We start from the raw sequence: 16,742 nt of genomic DNA on the forward strand, positions 1-16,742 counted from the left end.
GTTTCTTATTACCATCTGAGTAGGAGCTGCCTCTGGGCAGTTTTCCTTAACTCCTGTTAATGGCCCATCAATGTCTTGCCTCATGGCTCAGAGACACTCTCCAGGAGACAGTTCTGTTCAACAGAACAGGTGATCAAGGACACACCTCGTGACTCAGAATAACATCAGCCAATTGTGAGATGCTCCAGCCAGGGGGGAGGAGCTAGGCATTCCCACCTGGATAAAACCGGGACTTTCTAGACAGAGAGGCAGTCTTTCCACAGGTTTCCAAGAAGACACAGCAACCACATCTACCAATCCAAGAGAACTGCAGCCACTCCAATTTGGACTGCTACCAGCATGCTGGCCAGAGGGGTGTTAGGTTGTATTCTGACTTTGTCAGTGGTCTTCTTTTTGTATTATTGCACATATTTTTGGTTTTTTTTCTCTTTTCCCAATACATTGTATTTCTGACTTACAGTCTCTCACTGGTTTTTCTTTCAAACCAGAACATTGATACAAAATAAAGAGGAAAGCTGGCAGTCCTCACCCAGAGCTCTGCAGAAGGCTCTGTGGGAAGAGCACCTGACGTTATTGAAGTTGTGTGTTCAGCCCAGAGCCCTGGAAAGATGGGATTGGCCTGGCTGCCTCAGCCTGTTTGGCGCTGGCTCTTGCACCGTTCTGGCCCTGCTGGTACAGCACTCACTGCTTGCCCAGCTTCCCTGCCATGTGTTGTACATGTTCCTGACCCATAAATCCTGTGAGACTATTGCTGATGGAATAGGGAGGAGTCACACTTTGAAAGAATCCTCTTCAGTTCCCCTTTGTTTGAACAGAGGTAATTCAACAAATCTATCCACAAATGCTGGAAGATATCCTCCAGTTCTGCCCATGGAGATGCAAATGGCCCTGAGCAGCACAAGGGCTTTGGCAGGAAGGCCACTCCTTTCCAGGATTTCCCCAGGAGCCCCAGGTCAGTCTTTTCTTCTCTGTGCTCCCCTCTGGCTCCATTCCTATGCTGCCTCCAGATCATGAATGTGGCAGGGACAGCCAAGCAAACCACCGTGCATGTGTGACAATGGATCTTTCCTCCAGTTCCCACAAAGGCCATGCCAGACACTCCTGTCTGGCTTCCAGGTCTGCAATTTCCTCCTCCAAGTGCAGCTGGTGCTGCCGAAGGGTTACCTCCTGCTCCTTCATCCTCTGGGCAATTCCTTTGTCGTCCTCAGGAGAAATCCCATTTTTTCCAGGGGGCTGGTTGATGCTGACAATGGCCATCAGCACCAGGTACCTATGGAAGATTCCTTCAGCCATGGCTGATCCTTCCCTGAAAGACAAAGAAAGGAAGACAGAGCCAAGATCCAGACTATATTGCCTCGGGAAGAGACAGGAAAGAGGCTCGCCCCTGGCAGGAAGGCTCTGGCCAGCCCTGCAGAAAGGCTGGAGGCCAGAGGTGCTCCTCAGGGCTCACCTGCTGCTGCCAGTTCCAGCCCAGCTGCCCAAAGAGGCTCCATGAGTATGTGATAAGGAGGAAGAGGAGGAAGTGTGAGACACAGGGACACAAACCTGAGCAGCTGGGTCTGAGGAGAAAGAAGCTCAGCATTGTAGATGGCAGAAGAAACCTAGCCCAGTCCCCCAAGCAGGAGGAGGAGAGGAAGGGCCCCCAAGCTGGCTGCAGGCAGACAATGGAGACCTTTCCCAAATGTTCCCAAATGGGCTGGGGGGAGGGAATACACAGCTTTGCTTTCCAGATGCTCCCACCACTTCTGTCCCTGCCACTGACTTGAGACAAAGCCTGATGAAATCCTGCTCAGCATGGGCAAATGAGACCTTGAAGGGCTTAGTGTCAGGTCAAGGCTTCCTTTCCCTCCCAAAGCCTTCCCTTGGCAGCCTTGGGAAGGGGATTCATCCTCCCTCCCTCACTCCTTCCCACAGACCTGCTCTGAACCACTCCATGGGCACTTTCCATTCTCTGTGTCTGTCCTCAAGTGCTTTGCCAGCCTAGGTCAGTCCTGGCTCTGTCCTGAGCTCCCAGGAGCTCACAGGCTGAGATGGCAATGCTCAGCCACACCAGGGCCCTGCCCCTGCCAGCAGCACCCCCACAAGCAGAAGCAGCAACAGCAGCAGCAGCAGCAGCAGCAGAAGCAGCAGCAGCAGCAGCAGCAGCAGCAGCAGCTGCAGCTGCAGTCGCCTCTCAGCTGTTGGTGCCCCTGCACTGCAGCCCCTCCCGCTGGCACCAACGTTCCCCTGTGACCTTGGAGACAGTCCTGAATCCATCCATGAGGTCACAGAGCCATGGAATCCCAGAGTTCCAGGTTCCTGTAATCCTAGAGTCATTGAATCCTGAGAACCACACTCAGAGGAGGAGGAGGGGGAGGAGGACGAGGACGAGGATGATGAGGAGGAGGAGGATGAGGAGGAGGACAAAGAGGAGGTGGAAGATGAGGAGGAGGAATAGGAGGAGGAAGAGAGAGAACAAGGACAAAGAGGATGATGAGGAGGATGAGGAGGAAGAGGAGGAGAACGAGGAGGAGGAGGAGGAGGAGGAGGAGAAGGAGGAGGAGGAGGAGGGGGAGGAAAAGGATGAAGAAGAGGAGAACAAGGAGGACACGGAGGAGGATGACAAGGAGGAGAATAATGAGGAGGAGGAGGAGGAGGACAAGGATGAAGAGGACCAGGAGGAGAAGGACAAGGAGGATGCGGAAAAGCAGGATGGGGAGGACGAGGAGGAAGTGGAGGAGGAAGATGAGGAGGAGGAGAAAGAGGAGAATGAGGATGAGGATGAGGAAGAGGACGATGAGGAGTAGGAGGAGGATAAGGATGAGGAGGATGAGGAGGAGGATGATGAGGATGAGAAAAGGACAAGGATGAGGAGGACAAGGAGGATGAGGAGGACAAGGAGGACAAGGAGGAGGAGGACGAGGATGAGGAAAAGGACAAGGATGAGCAGGACAAGGAGGATGAGGAGGACAAGGAGGACAAGGAGGAGGAGGACGAGGAAGATGAGGAGGAGGAGGAATAGGAGAAGGAAGAGGAGGAGAATGAGGATGTGGAGGAGGATGATGAGGACGAGGAGGATAAGGATGAACAGGACAAGGAGGACGAGGATGAGGAGAAGAAGGAGGAGGAGGAGTAGGAGGACAAGTAAATGGAGGAGGAGGATGAGGAGGAGCAAGAGGACAAGGAGGATGAGGAAGACCAGTAGGAGGAGGACGAAGAGGAGGAGAAGGAGGAGGAGGAGGAGGAGGACGAGGAGGAGGAGGCGGAGAAGGGGTTGTTAAAAGAGCAGTTAAAGAATGAGTGCTGGGAACCTGTCCCCATGGGGAACCCATCTCCAGATGTGCTCCATGCCCTTAACAATGGCCCCTGGGGAAATGGAAACCCCCTGGCTGTGCACGGCTGTTCCCAGTGTGCAAATACAGCCCTGGGCAGTGATACTGGGACTGCCTGGGAAATTATTCTGGGTGTGATGGCCCTGGCAGGGCCAGCCCAGAGGCTGCAGAGCTGGACCTTCATCCACTGGAATTAGTTAGGATAAATCAGAAGCAAAGGAGAGTTAACAATGCAGGAACAGGAATCCAGATTCCTCCAGGACACTTCGGTAACTGCTCTCTGGAGCTTGGCCTTGCAAAGTGCTCATGTCATGGGAGGAGGAACTGATGCAGATTATCAAGGAGAAATTGAAGTAATTTGGTTAAAGAATAGTGAACAAGATGGGCTTATTCAACCCCATGACAGGGTAGCACAATTATTGATATTGTCAGGGTTTAAAACAATTGGAAAAAAGGAGATCCACCTCAAATCACTGCTGTTGGTGGAGATAAAGGGTTTGGATCCAGCAGTGCTAATAATGGAGCCAGAGTGTGGCTCCAGAGGCCAAAAGGCCTCCCGAGGCAGCTGAAGGAACAGCTCCTGGGAAGGACAGCAGTGTTTGAATCCTGAAACCTGGGCAGGAACGATGGGAATCTGTCCCTGCAGCCAAGTGCTCTGTGTGAGAACAGGTAGATATTACAGGAGATTGTTTTACACATCCTGCCAGACCAAATCCCCCTGTTTGCCCCAGTGAAAACTCGTGACCTGGACTCCATTCTAGGATGGAGCCAGGGCCAGGCTCTTGTACTGCCAAAGGTGTATCCCTTGAAGGCCTTTTAATAAATCCTGCTTTATTCCTTTAACACTGCCTAGCTCTGTTCTAGGCAGCCTCTCAAGGCATCACCACCAAACCAAGGGAACACGGACCAGGTCTGGCTGGCTGGGCCTCCTGGGGACCACCTGACCACCTTGGCATGTCGGGCTGCTTCTCACCTGCCCTGAAGCCCTGGGGCTCTGGGCTTTCCTTCCTATGGGAGAGAACTCTCCTTCTCCTCCATGGGCCATGGCCAAAATTGGGATTCCTCCTCCAAAACTCTGTACATCCAAGGATTGCTCCCAAGTGAAAGCTGCCAGGACAGACAGGTCTGGCTGCCCTTGGCCTCCTGGGAGCTGCCTCTCATCTGCTTTTGAAACACTGGGGCTTGGTGCTTTCCCTCCAGTGGAAATAACTGTCCTTTATCTCAAGGTGACTGTTGTCAAAATTGAGATATCTCCTCCCAAATTCCATGTATGCAATGATTCCTCCATGACAAATGATGCCAGGAAGAACAGGTCTGTTTGGCTGAGCCTCCCAGGAGCCACCCCTTTCTTCTTCTGCCTTTGAAACACTCGGGCTCTGTGCTTTCCTTCCTATGGAAAAAACTGTCCTTCTCCAGGTGTCCATATCTGAAACTGGGATCCCACCTCTAAAATTCCCTATATCCAAGGGTTGCTCCCAGCCAAAATCTGCCAGTACCATCAAGTCTGGATGGCTTTGGTCTCTGGTGGCTGCCCCTGCCACACTGGGGCTCGGTTCTTTCCTTCCCATGGAGATCACTGTGACACTGTGGGCACCTCATGGAACCAAGGGGATCATTGTGGCACCACTGGAGCCCATGGAACCAAGGGGCCATGGTGACACCGCAGGGGCTTCATGGACCCAGAGACCATTATGACTCTGTGGGGCAGATGGAACCATGGAGACCATTCTGACCCTTCAGGGCCTGGGGTCACCATAGGGGCATTGTGACACCTCAGGGCCTCCTGGAAGCAAGGGACCATTGGGACACTGTGGGGCCACATGGAACCGAGGGAACATGGAACAGGTCTGGCTGGCTTGGCCTTCCAGTGGCCATCTGACAGGTCTGGCTGATGCTGGGATGTCAAGGGCTGCCCCTCATCAACTCCTGGTGCAATGGGGCTCCTTTGTTTCCTTTGTATGGAAAAGAACCATCCGTCTTTTCAGATGCCCATTGCTGAAACTGACACTCTGCCTAAAATCTTTCCTATATTCAAGGGTATCTCTAAGAACAGGATCTGGCAGCTCTGGCTGGACATTGCCGCTTGTGGTCACTTCTCATTTGCCCCAAAAGCAGTGGGGCTCTGTTCCTTCATTCCTATAGAAAAGAACTGGTCTTCATGTCCAGGGACCATGGCCAAAACAAGAATTGGCTACCGAGCCCGGCCGGGCTCACAGAACCATCTGCAGCCCCGGGAGATATTGACTCTGCCAGTGCTGCCATCCTCCCTCCAGTGAGAGAAAAGGACACAGGGCAGGCACACAGAGGAGCAGCATGAACACACCGAGGTCAGTGAAGAGGAAGTTGAGTCCCAGATGGGAGGGATGAGGAGATGCCTTGATCTTGGGGCTGAAATCCTCTGCTAAAGCTATGGAGAAGGATATAATGGATACATCAGACTATCTTTTTCCCTATAATGCATTGAAAAGTATGGGGAGATGACTTGTTTCAGCAAAGGCCTCCATGCTAAAGTAAGCTAATGTTGAAGTAGCTGTGATCCCATGAGAAGTTTGAACAGAGAAGGAGAGCAGAGTGATGAGACCCTGTGTCCTCAGGGAGAAAAGATCTCTGTTCCCAGAGATGATGATTTCAGAAATAGATGAAGAGAACCTTTGCTCTTAAACAGCTCATGTTTATACTAATACCCCATAAGCTGACATGGCCCATAAACACAACTGTGGGAAAAGCTGTGAAAAAATGGGAGGGACTTCATGACTGTAGATTTTTCCAGTCAGCTGTTACTCACGGAAATGAAAAGCCATGAGATAACTGTTTTCTTGTGGAGAAGTCTTCATAACATTAACAAGAGGAACTTCTCTCCCTAAGTGAAGTGAAGAAAGACTATTTTAGAGGTGGTAAACTGACTGAAAATTTTGGGTTTTGTCTCTTTACATTGTCAGGTTGTATGGAGAGAGGAAGTGTTCTGAAAGTTTTGTTGTAATTCTTATTACTCTTTCTTTAGTTATTGTTAATACAATTTATTTATACCCTTTTAATATTTTTTGACTACTTTGCCTTTCTCCTAATCCTATGTCACAGCAGGAAATAGTAAGTATATTCTAGTGAGTGCACTGGTAATTAGCCACCACACTATTGAAGCATTGGCCGAGAAATCTCAAAATGATGACCCAAAATCACTACAGAAACTTAATGACAAGCTGCACGAGAGCAGAGAGAAATTGAGGCAGACCCGTGGTTTGTCAGGACATACTTGACCCTAATGAGCCCCATGGTGCATTTGGAGCTGAGCCCTGGAACCTCAGGGCCTGAGAGGAGATTGCAAAAACTTTTCCCAGAGTCAAAGTCAGAAGAAAACCCCAAAGTGGTTGGGGTCTAAAGCATTAATGGGAACCACAAAGGTTCATCTATACCACAGTCTCTTCATGGAGTCCTTGGAGGAGAGAACTGGAGGCCAGGATGGCACAAAAACCTCTCAGAGACTCAAAATGGCACAAAGAACTGTCAATGTGGAAAGGAAAATCCAAAGTACCTTACAAAAGCTAAGAATCTCAAAGTATTAATGAGCCCTACTGAGTGCCTGTACAAAGCTCTGAAGGGACTCATTAAAACAGATAACTGGGGCCATGATTGCACAAACCTCTCACAGAGTCTGTATAAAAAGGCAAACACCAAGTACCTTAATAAAACTGAAGTACCTTGAAGCATTAATGGGCCCCACTGAGTGTTGTTCCTGACAAAGCCTCTCCCGGGACTAATTACAGCAGATAATTGGAGGCCATGATTGCATAAACCTCTCAGAGACTCCAAGGCAAAAGCAAAAGCCAAAGTCCTTTGAAGAACCTGCAGTCCCTGGGAGCATGAAGGAGCCCCCAGGGCCATTCCTGACCAAGGCTCCCCAGGGACTCCTTCCAGCAGATCCTTGACCCCACTGGGATGTGGGCATGGGGGGGATGCTGAGGGCAGGAGCAGGGGCTGACAGTGCCCAGCCTGGCTGGGGCTGTGCCAGGAGGCCCCAGGGCCTCAGGACAAGGTGTCTCCTCACAGCCCTTGGTGGCACAGACCCTGCTGTGCCCCAGGGCACCAAGACTTGGCTTCTCTTTGTCCCCACCTGGCATCAGTGCCTCCAGTTCTCTGCCCTGCCTGGGGCCTGGGGACACTTTCTCAGTCGTGTCCCTCAGTGGGACCCATTAAAAGTCCCAGAAACTTTGGAGGTGGATTCTGACTTGGAGTTCTGCAGAGGTTTCTGCAGCTCCCTCTCAGGGCCTGATGCTCAGGGCCTGAGCACAAAGCCCCAGAGGGTCATTAAAGTCCTTGTGCTGTGTCTGTGCTGCTGAGATGGGCCAGGCTCCTGGCACAGAGGGTGATCCTGGTAACCAAGCAGAGCTTCAAAAGCACATTTCTCTTGCTGAGCAGCTCTTCTCCCAGCCCAGCAGGGCTGGGGCACTGCCTGCAGCCAGCCCGGGCACAGCACAGAGGCACAGAGAGCTTCAATCAGTCAGGGCTGGGAAGGGGCTGAGAAGTGCCTGGGGCAGAATCACTGCCAGCCCTTGGCACAGGAACCTCTGGCTGCAGGACAATGCAGCTGCAGCTCCTGGAGAGATCTCCTAAAGCTGGAACATCCCAATGGCCACAGACCCTGTGAGTGCATTCTCTGCTCATCTCCTGTGCAGAGCAGCCAGGGGTGCCCAGGGCTGTCCTGCAGAGCAGGGTCCTGCAGCCCAGGGCGCTGTGCTGGGCCAGGGACTCTGCTGCCTGCCAGGGACAGCTCTCAGCCGGCCCTGGAGCTGCTCCCAGCGCTGGCCAGGAGCTGTGGGGGGAAGGAGCCACCCTGAGCAGGGCAGGTGCTGCTGCTGAGAGGGGCTGGCTGGGGCAGGGCTGCTCCCAGCTCCAGACCAGCCTGGGCACAGCTCCAGAGGACACTTCCCAAAGGAGGTAAACCTGGGATTGCTGTAAAGGTCAGGAGCTTTCCTGAGAGTATTTTCTATTTCCTGCTTGGTGCAGGATGGGAATGTTGGGGTGGTTACATAAAGATTTTTGCTTTTTATACATTTTTCATATACTGTAGCTCTGTAAGTTACTATTTTATAATTATAAAATTATAATCCTTACTTAGCTCCATTAAACTCTTAATTAGCTTTATCAAACTACTATTATGTACTTATGTAACTGTAATCTTTGCTGACACTAGTATGTTTCCTACTTTTCTCTTAGATTTTAGTACAATAAATTGACTGTCTAAATATATTCCTGAAATACTGTATCGTCTTATTATCAGGAAGAGTGTATACAAGAAGAATATTTTGGTATTTGACCACAATGTGAACAGTCATAACTAAAACTGGGGCAAAGAAGTCCTCGGACTTACTGGAATGTGTTGATCCAGGGGTGTGGAATTGGGGCAACTGAATCTCCTACTGGACGTTCCTGTTAAATATCCTAATTAATTAACCTTAATGAACTTTTGAAATCAGGGGCTGGGTGTTCCTCATCCTCACTGGGACACCTGGAAACTTCCAATAAAGGTATGGTTTTTACTTTACTGTTCTAACACTGTTGCAAGGGTTCTTTTTTTGTCTTTTGATTATAGGCAGCAGGGCGTTGAGAGAAGCAGAACAGAAATTGTAATCCCAGAATCACAGAACATTCTGAGTTGAAAGGGACACACAGGATCATCAAAGGAATGATAGAACATTTACAGAGACTCCAGAACTGTGACTTTGGGTGGTCAGTGTCTCTGCTGGGAGCCTCCCAAAGGGCCTTCAGCCACTCCTCAGCCCTGGGTAGCAGCAGCATCACCTCTGTAGGGCCCAGCAGGGCTCTCCTGAGCTGCCCTTGCCCAGCTGCACACAGAGCCTGCCCCAGCCAGGGCCCTGCACACAGGCAGGTTTCTGTAGGGCCGGGCCCAGGGCACACAGGGTGGGATGGGCTCTGTGAGCGCTGGCAGGGACAAGGCACCTCTCAGGAGGGGATGTCCAGGCCCAGGGAGATGCTCAGGGAAGGAGAGGGGGCTGGACAGAGCAGTGCTGGGGGAACAAGCCCATCCAGCCCCTCACCTTCCCTCAGCCACAGGGAATCCTTTGCCTCTCACATCTCTCAGTGGCAAACTCTGAGTGCAGCAGGAATGCTGGGGATTTCTGACCTCAGAGAACCATAAATGGTGTGTAGGTAGGAACACAGTTCCTAAAACCATCTCCTTCCATCCTTTTGACCTGGGAGTGCAGATGGTACCAAGCCTTTCTGCAGTAGGAGTGATTCCCCTGAAAAATACTGAATATCCACCCTTGTCCCTCTGCCAAATGGCCACAAACCCAGGGCAGCAGGGCAGGGATGGCTCCCTGAGAGCCCCCACACACAGCCTTGATTGCTCCTGGCACACTCAGCCAGCACAACTGGAGCTCAGGCAGGGACCTGGGTGAAGGTTTTCCCAGAGCAGGAACAAGGGTGGGTGAGTCCCAGCAGGACAGGCTGCAGGGAATGGCCCAGGTTTGGCTCCAAGCAGCCTCTCCTGACTTGTCCCTGTCCTTTCTCCATGAACAGGTGCCCATGTGCAGCCACAGCAAATGTCCAACAGCAGCTCCATCAGCCACTTCCTCCTGCTGGCACTGGCAGACACGCGGCAGCTGCAGCTCCTGCACTTCTGCCTCTTCCTGGGCATCTCCCTGGCTGCCCTCCTGGGCAACGGCCTCATCATCAGCGCCGTAGCCTGCGGCCACCACCTGCACACGCCCATGTTCTTCTTCCTGCTCAACCTGGCCCTCAGCGACCTGGGCTCCATCTGCACCACTGTCCCCAAAGCCATGCACAATTCCCTCTGGGGCACCAGGAACATCTCCTACACAGGATGTGCTGCACAAGTTGTTTTTTTTTTTCTGTACTGCAACAGAATATTTCCTGCTGACCATCATGTGCTACGACCGCTACGTGTCCATCTGCAAACCCCTGCACTACGGGACCCTCCTGGGCAGCAGAGCTTGTGCCCACATGGCAGCAGCTGCCTGGGCCAGTGCCTTTCTCAATGCTCTGATGCACACTGCCAATACATTTTCCCTGCCCCTGTGCCATGGCAATGCCCTGGGCCAGTTCTTCGGTGATATCCCACAGATCCTCAAGCTCTCCTGCTCCAATTCACACCTCAGGGAACTTGGGCTTCTTGTGGTTACTAGCAGTTTATCGTTTTGTTGTTTTGTGTTCATTGTTTTCTCCTATGTACAGATCATCAGGGCTGTGTGAGGATCCCCTTTGAGCAGGGACGGCACAAAGCCTCTTCCACCTGCCTCCCTCACCTGGCTGTAGTCTCTCTCTTTGTCAGCACTGCAGAATTTGCTCAGCTGAAGCCTGCCTCGATGTCCTCCCCATCCCTGGATCTGGCCCTGTCAGTTCTGCGCGATGAAATCCTGCTCAGCGTGGGCAACTGAGCCCTTGAAGGACTTAGTGTCAGGTCAAGGCTTGCTTTCCCTCCCAAAGCCTTCCCTTGGCAGCCTTGGGCAGAGGATTCATCCTCCCTCCCTCCTCCTTCCCACAGACCTGCTCGAAACCACTCCATGGGCACTTTCCATTCTCTGTGTCTGTCCTCAAGTGCAGTGCCAACCTGGGTCAGTCCTGGCCCTGTACTGAGCTCCCAGGAGCTCGCAGGCTGAGATGGGAACGCTCAGCCACACCAGGGCCCTGCCCCTGCCAGCAGCACCCCCACAAGCAGCAGCAGCAGCAGCAGCAGAAGCAGCAGCAGCAGCAGCAGCAGCAGCAGCAGCAGCTGCAGTCACCTCTCAGCTGTTGGTGCCCCTGCACTGCAGCCCCTCCCGCTGGCACCAACGTTCCCTTGTGGCCTTGGAGACAGTCATGAATCCATCCATGTGGTCACAGAGCCATGGAATCCCAGAGTTCCAGGTTCCTGGAAGCCTGGAGTCGTTGAATCCTGAGAACCACAGTCAGAGGAGGAGGAGGAGGAGGAGGAGGAGGATGAGGAGGAGGAAGATGACAAGGTCGAGGAGGACGAGGAGGACGTGGAGGACAAGGATGAGGAAGAGGACGAGGAGGAGGAGGACGAGGAGGAGGAGGACAAGGATGAGGAGGAGGAGGACGAGGACGAGGAGGAGGAGGAGGAGGACAACGAGGAGGACGAGGACGAGGACGAGGACGAGGAGGAGGACGAGGAGGAGGAGGAGGAGGAGGATGAGGAGGAGGAGGACGAGGAGGAGGACGAGGAGGAGGAGGACGAGGAGGAGGATGAGGAGCAGGAGGACGAGGATGAGTAGGAGGAGGACGAGGATGAGGAGGAGGAGGACGAGGAGGAGGAGGACGAGGGGGAGTATGAGGAGGACGAGGAGGACGAGGAGGAGGAGGAGGACGAGGAGGAGGAGGATGAGGAGGAGGAGGATGAGGAGGAGGAGGACAAGGAGGAGGAAAAGGAGGACGAGAATGAGGAGGAGGACGAGGAGGAGGAGGACGAGGAGGAGGAGGACAAGGAGGAGGAGGACAAGGAGGAGGACGAGGAGGAGGACGAGGAGGAGGACGAGGAGGAGGACGAGGAGGAGGAGGACGAGGAGGAGGAGGACAAGGAGGAGGACGAGGAGGAGGAGCACGAGGAGGAGGACGAGGACGAGGAGGACGAGGAGGAGGAGGAGGACGAGGAGGAGGAGGACGAGGAGGAGGAGGACGAGGACGAGGACGAGGAGGACGAGGAGGAGGAGGATGAGGAGAAGGAGGAAGAGGAAGAGGAGGAGGAGGACGAAGATGAGGAGGAGGAGGAGGACGAGGAGGAGGAGGACGAGGAGGAGGAGGAGGAGGAGGAGGAGGAGGAGGACAAAGAGGAGGAGGAGGACAAGGAGGAGGACGAGGAGGAGGAGGGCGAAGAAGAGAAGGAGGAGGAGGATGACGAGGAGGAGGAGGACGAGGAGGAGGAGGATGAGGAGGAGGATGAGGAGGACGAGGAGGACGAGGAGGACGAGGAGGAGAAGGACGAGGATGAGGACAAGGAGGACGAGGATGAGGAGGAGGAGGACGAGGAGGAGGAAAAGGAGGACGAGGACGAGGAGGAGGAGGACGAGGAGGAGGATGAGGACGAGGAGGACGTGGAGGACGAGGATGAGGAAGAGGACGAGGAGGATGAGGATGAGGAGGAGGAGGACGAGGAGGAGGAGGACGAGGAGGAGGAGGAGGAGGAGGAGGAGGAGGACGAGGAAGAGGAGGAGGAGGACGAAGACAAGGAGGAGGAGGAGGAGGAGGAGGAGGAGGAGGATGAGGAGGACGAGGAGGACGAGGAGGACGAGGAGGAGAAGGACGAGGATGAGGACAAGGAGGACGAGGATGAGGAGGAGGAGGACGAGGAGGAGGAAAAGGAGGACGAGGACGAGGAGGAGGAGGACGAGGAGGAGGATGAGGACGAGGAGGACGTGGAGGACGAGGATGAGGAAGAGGACGAGGAGGATGAGGATGAGGAGGAGGAGGACGAGGAGGAGGAGGACGAGGAGGAGGAGGAGGAGGAGGAGGAGGAGGACGAGGAAGAGGAGGAGGAGGACGAAGACAAGGAGGAGGAGGAGGACGAGGAGGAGGAGGAGGAGGACAAAGAGGAGGAGGAGGACGAGGAGGTGGACGAGGAGGAGGAGGACGAGGAGGAGGAGGAGGAGGAGGAGGACAAAGAGGAGGAAGAGGACAAGGAGGAGGACGAGGAGGAGGAGGACGAGGAAGAGCAGGAGGAGGAGGAGGACGAGGAGGAGGACGAGGACGAGGAGGACGAGGACAAGGACGAGGAGGAGGAGGATGAGGAGGAGGACGAGGAGAAGGAGGATGAGGAGGACGAGGAGGACCAGGAGGAGGAGGAGGACGAGGAGGAGGAGGACGAGGAGGAGGAGGACGAGGAGGAGTATGAGGAGGACGAGGAGGAGGAGGAGGATGAAGAGGAGGAGGACGAGGAGGAGGACGAGGAGGAGGAGGACGAGGAGGAGGAGGACAAGGAGGAGGACGAGGAGGAGGAGGACGAGGAGGAGGAGGAGGAGGACGAGGAGGAGGAGGACGAGGAGGAGGAGGACAAAGAGGAGGACGAGGAGGAGGTGCACGAGGAGGTAGAGGAGGACGAGGATGAGGAGGAGGAGGACCAGGAAGAGGAGGACGAGGAGGAGGATGAGGAGGACGAGGAGGACGAGGAGGAGAAGGACGAGGAGGAGAAGGACGAGGAGGAGGACGAGGAGGAGGAGGAGGAGAAGGACGAGGAGGAGGACGAGGAGGAGGAGGAGGATGAGGACGAGGACGAGGAGGACGAGGAGGAGCACGAGGAGGACGAGGATGAGGAGGAGGTGGACGAGGAGGAGGAGGAGGACGAGGATGAGGAGGAGGAGGACCAGGAAGAGGAGGACGAGGAGGAGGATGAGGAGGACGAGGAGGACGAGGAGGAGAAGGACGAGGATGAGGACGAGGAGGACTAGGATGAGGAGGAGGAGGACGAGGAGGAGGAAAAGGAGGACGAGGACGAGGAGGACGTGGAGGACGAGGATGAGGAAGAGGACGAGGAGGATGAGGACGAGGAGGAGGAGGACGAGGATGAGGAGGAGGGCGAGGAGGAGGAGGACGAGGACGAGGACGAGGAGGAGGAGGAGGAGGACGAGGAGAAGGAGGAGGAGGAGGAGGAGGAGGAGGAGGAGGAGGAGGAGGAGGAGGAGCACGAGGAGGAGGAGGAGGAGGAGGAGGAGGAGGAGGAGGAGGAGGAGGAGGAGGAGGAGGACGAGGAGGAGGAGGACGAGGAGGAGGAGGACGAGGAGGAGGAGGAGGACGAGCAAGAGGAGGAGGAGGACGAAGACAAGGAGGAGGAGGAGGACGAGGAGGAGGAGGAGGAGGACAAAGAGGAGGAGGAGGACGAGGAGGAGGACGAGGAGGAGGAGGACGAGGAGGAGGAGGACGAGGAGGAGGACGAGGAGGAGGAGGACGAGGAGGAGGAGGACGAGGAGGAGGAGGAGGAGGAGGAGGACAAAGAGGAGGAGGAGGACAAGGAGGAGGACGAGGAGGAGGAGGACGAGGAAGAGCAGGAGGAGGAGGAGGACGAGGAGGAGGAGGACGAGGAGGAGGACGAGGACGAGGAGGACGAGGACAAGGACGAGGAGGAGGAGGATGAGGAGGAGGACGAGGAGAAGGAGGATGAGGAGGATGAGGAGGACCAGGAGGAGGAGGAGGACGAGGAGGAGGAGGACGAGGAGGAGGAGGAGGAGGACGAGGAGGAGGAGGACAAGGAGGAGGAAAAGGAGGACGAGGACGAGGAGGAGGACGAGGAGGAGGAGGACGATGAGGAGGAGGACGAGGAGGAGGATGAGGAGCAGGAGGACGAGGATGAGTAGGAGGAGGAAGAGGACGAGGAGGAGGAGGACGAGGATGAGGAGGACGAGGAGAAGTATGAGGAGGACGAGGAGGAGGAGGAGGATGAAGAGGAGGAGGACGAGGAGGAGGACGAGGAGGAGGAGGACGAGGAGGAGGAGGACAAGGAGGAGGACGAGGAGGAGGAGGACGAGGATGAGGAGGAGGAGGACCAGGAAGAGGAGGACGAGGAGGAGGATGAGGAGGACGAGGAGGACGAGGAGGAGAAGGACGAGGAGGAGGACGAGGAGGAGGAGGAGGAGAAGGACGAGGAGGAGGACGAGGAGGAGGAGGAGGATGAGGACGAGGACGAGGAGGACGAGGAGGAGCACGAGGAGGAGGAGGATGAGGAGGAGGTGGACGAGGAGGAGGAGGAGGACGAGGATGAGGAGGAGGAGGACCAGGAAGAGGAGGACGAGGAGGAGGATGAGGAGGACGAGGAGGACGAGGAGGACGAGGAGGAGGAAAAGGAGGACGAGGACGAGGAGGAGGAGGACGAGGAGGAGGATGAGGACGAGGAGGACGTGGAGGACGAGGATGAGGAAGAGGACGAGGAGGATGAGGATGAGGAGGAGGAGGAGGAGGAGGAGGAGGAGGACGAGGAGGAGGAGGAGGAGGAGGAGGAGGAGGACGAGGAAGAGGAGGAGGAGGACGAAGACAAGGAGGAGGAGGAGGACGAGGAGGAGGAGGAGGAGGACAAAGAGGAGGAGGAGGACGAGGAGGAGGACGAGGAGGAGGAGGACGAGGAGGAGGAGGAGGAGGAAGAGGACAAAGAGGAGGAGGAGGACAAGGAGGAGGACGAGGAGGAGGAGGACGAGGAAGAGCAGGAGGAGGAGGAGGACGAGGAGGAGGAGGACGAGGAGGAGGACGAGGACGAGGAGGACGAGGACAAGGACGAGGAGGAGGAGGATGAGGAGGAGGACGAGGAGAAGGAGGATGAGGAGGACGAGGAGGACCAGGAGGAGGAGGAGGACGAGGAGGAGGAGGACGAGGAGGAGGAGGACGAGGAGGAGTATGAGGAGGACGAGGAGGAGGAGGAGGATGAAGAGGAGGAGGACGAGGAGGAGGACGAGGAGGAGGTGCACGAGGAGGTAGAGGAGGACGAGGATGAGGAGGAGGAGGACCAGGAAGAGGAGGACGAGGAGGAGGATGAGGAGGACGAGGAGGACGAGGAGGAGAAGGACGAGGAGGAGGACGAGGAGGAGGAGGAGGAGAAGGAGGAGGAGGAGGACGAGGAGGAGGACGAGGATGAGGACGAGGACGAGGAGGACGAGGAGGAGCACGAGGAGGAGGAGGATGAGGAGGAGGTGGACGAGGAGGAGGAGGAGGACGAGGATGAGGAGGATGAGGACCAGGAAGAGGAGGACGAGGAGGAGGATGAGGAGGACGAGGAGGACGGGGAGGACGAGGAGGACGAGGAGGAGAAGGACGAGGATGAGGACGAGGAGAACTAGGATGAGGAGGAGGAGGACGAGGAGGAGGAAAAGGAGGACGAGGACGAGGAGGAGGAGGACCAGGAAGAGGAGGAGGAGGAGGAGGAGGAAGAGGAGGAGGAGCACGAGGAGGAGGAGGAGGAGGAGGACGAGGAGGAGGAGGAGGAGGAGGAGGAGGAGGACGAGGAGGAGGAGGACGAGTAGGAGGAGGACGAGGAGGAGGAGGACGAGGACAAAGAGGAGGAGGAGGACAAGGAGGAGGACGAGGAGGAGGAGGGCGAAGAAGAGAAGGAGGAGGAGGAGGACGAGGAGGAGGAGGACGAGGAGGAGGAGGATGAGGAGGAGGATGAGGAGGACGAGGAGGACGAGGAGGACGAGGAGGAGAAGGACGAGGATGAGGACAAGGAGGACGAGGATGAGGAGGAGGAGGACGAGGAGGAGGAAAATGAGGACGAGGACGAGGAGGAGGAGGACGAGGAGGAGGATGAGGACGAGGAGGACGTGGAGGACGAGGATGAGGAAGAGGACGAGGAGGATGAGGATGAGGAGGAGGGGGACGAGGAGGAGGAGGACGAGGAGGAGGAGGAGGAGGAGGAGGAGGAGGACGAGGAAGAGGAGGAGGAGGACGAACACAAGGAGGAGGAGGAGGACGAGGAGGAGG

At 55.7% G+C, this 16,742-nt stretch overlaps 1 protein-coding gene across 1 annotated transcript; it reads right to left on the reverse strand.

Annotated features, from left to right (window-relative positions):
- Positions 1-6,711: 6,711 nt before the first annotated feature.
- LOC146764099 (uncharacterized) lies at positions 6,712-15,992 on the reverse strand (the record flags this gene model as incomplete). Its single annotated transcript, XM_085565447.1, has 2 exons — positions 6,712-6,755; positions 13,490-15,992. Coding segments are annotated over 2 exons (2,547 nt in total), but the record flags the coding sequence as incomplete, so codon positions are not given.
- Between the last annotated feature and the right edge of the window lie 750 nt (positions 15,993-16,742).

The sequence above is a fragment of the Lonchura striata genome, chromosome 36 (assembly GCF_050655825.1).
Source record: "Lonchura striata isolate lonStrDom1 chromosome 36, ASM5065582v1, whole genome shotgun sequence".
In the NCBI taxonomy this organism is placed as follows: Eukaryota; Metazoa; Chordata; class Aves; order Passeriformes; family Estrildidae; genus Lonchura; species Lonchura striata.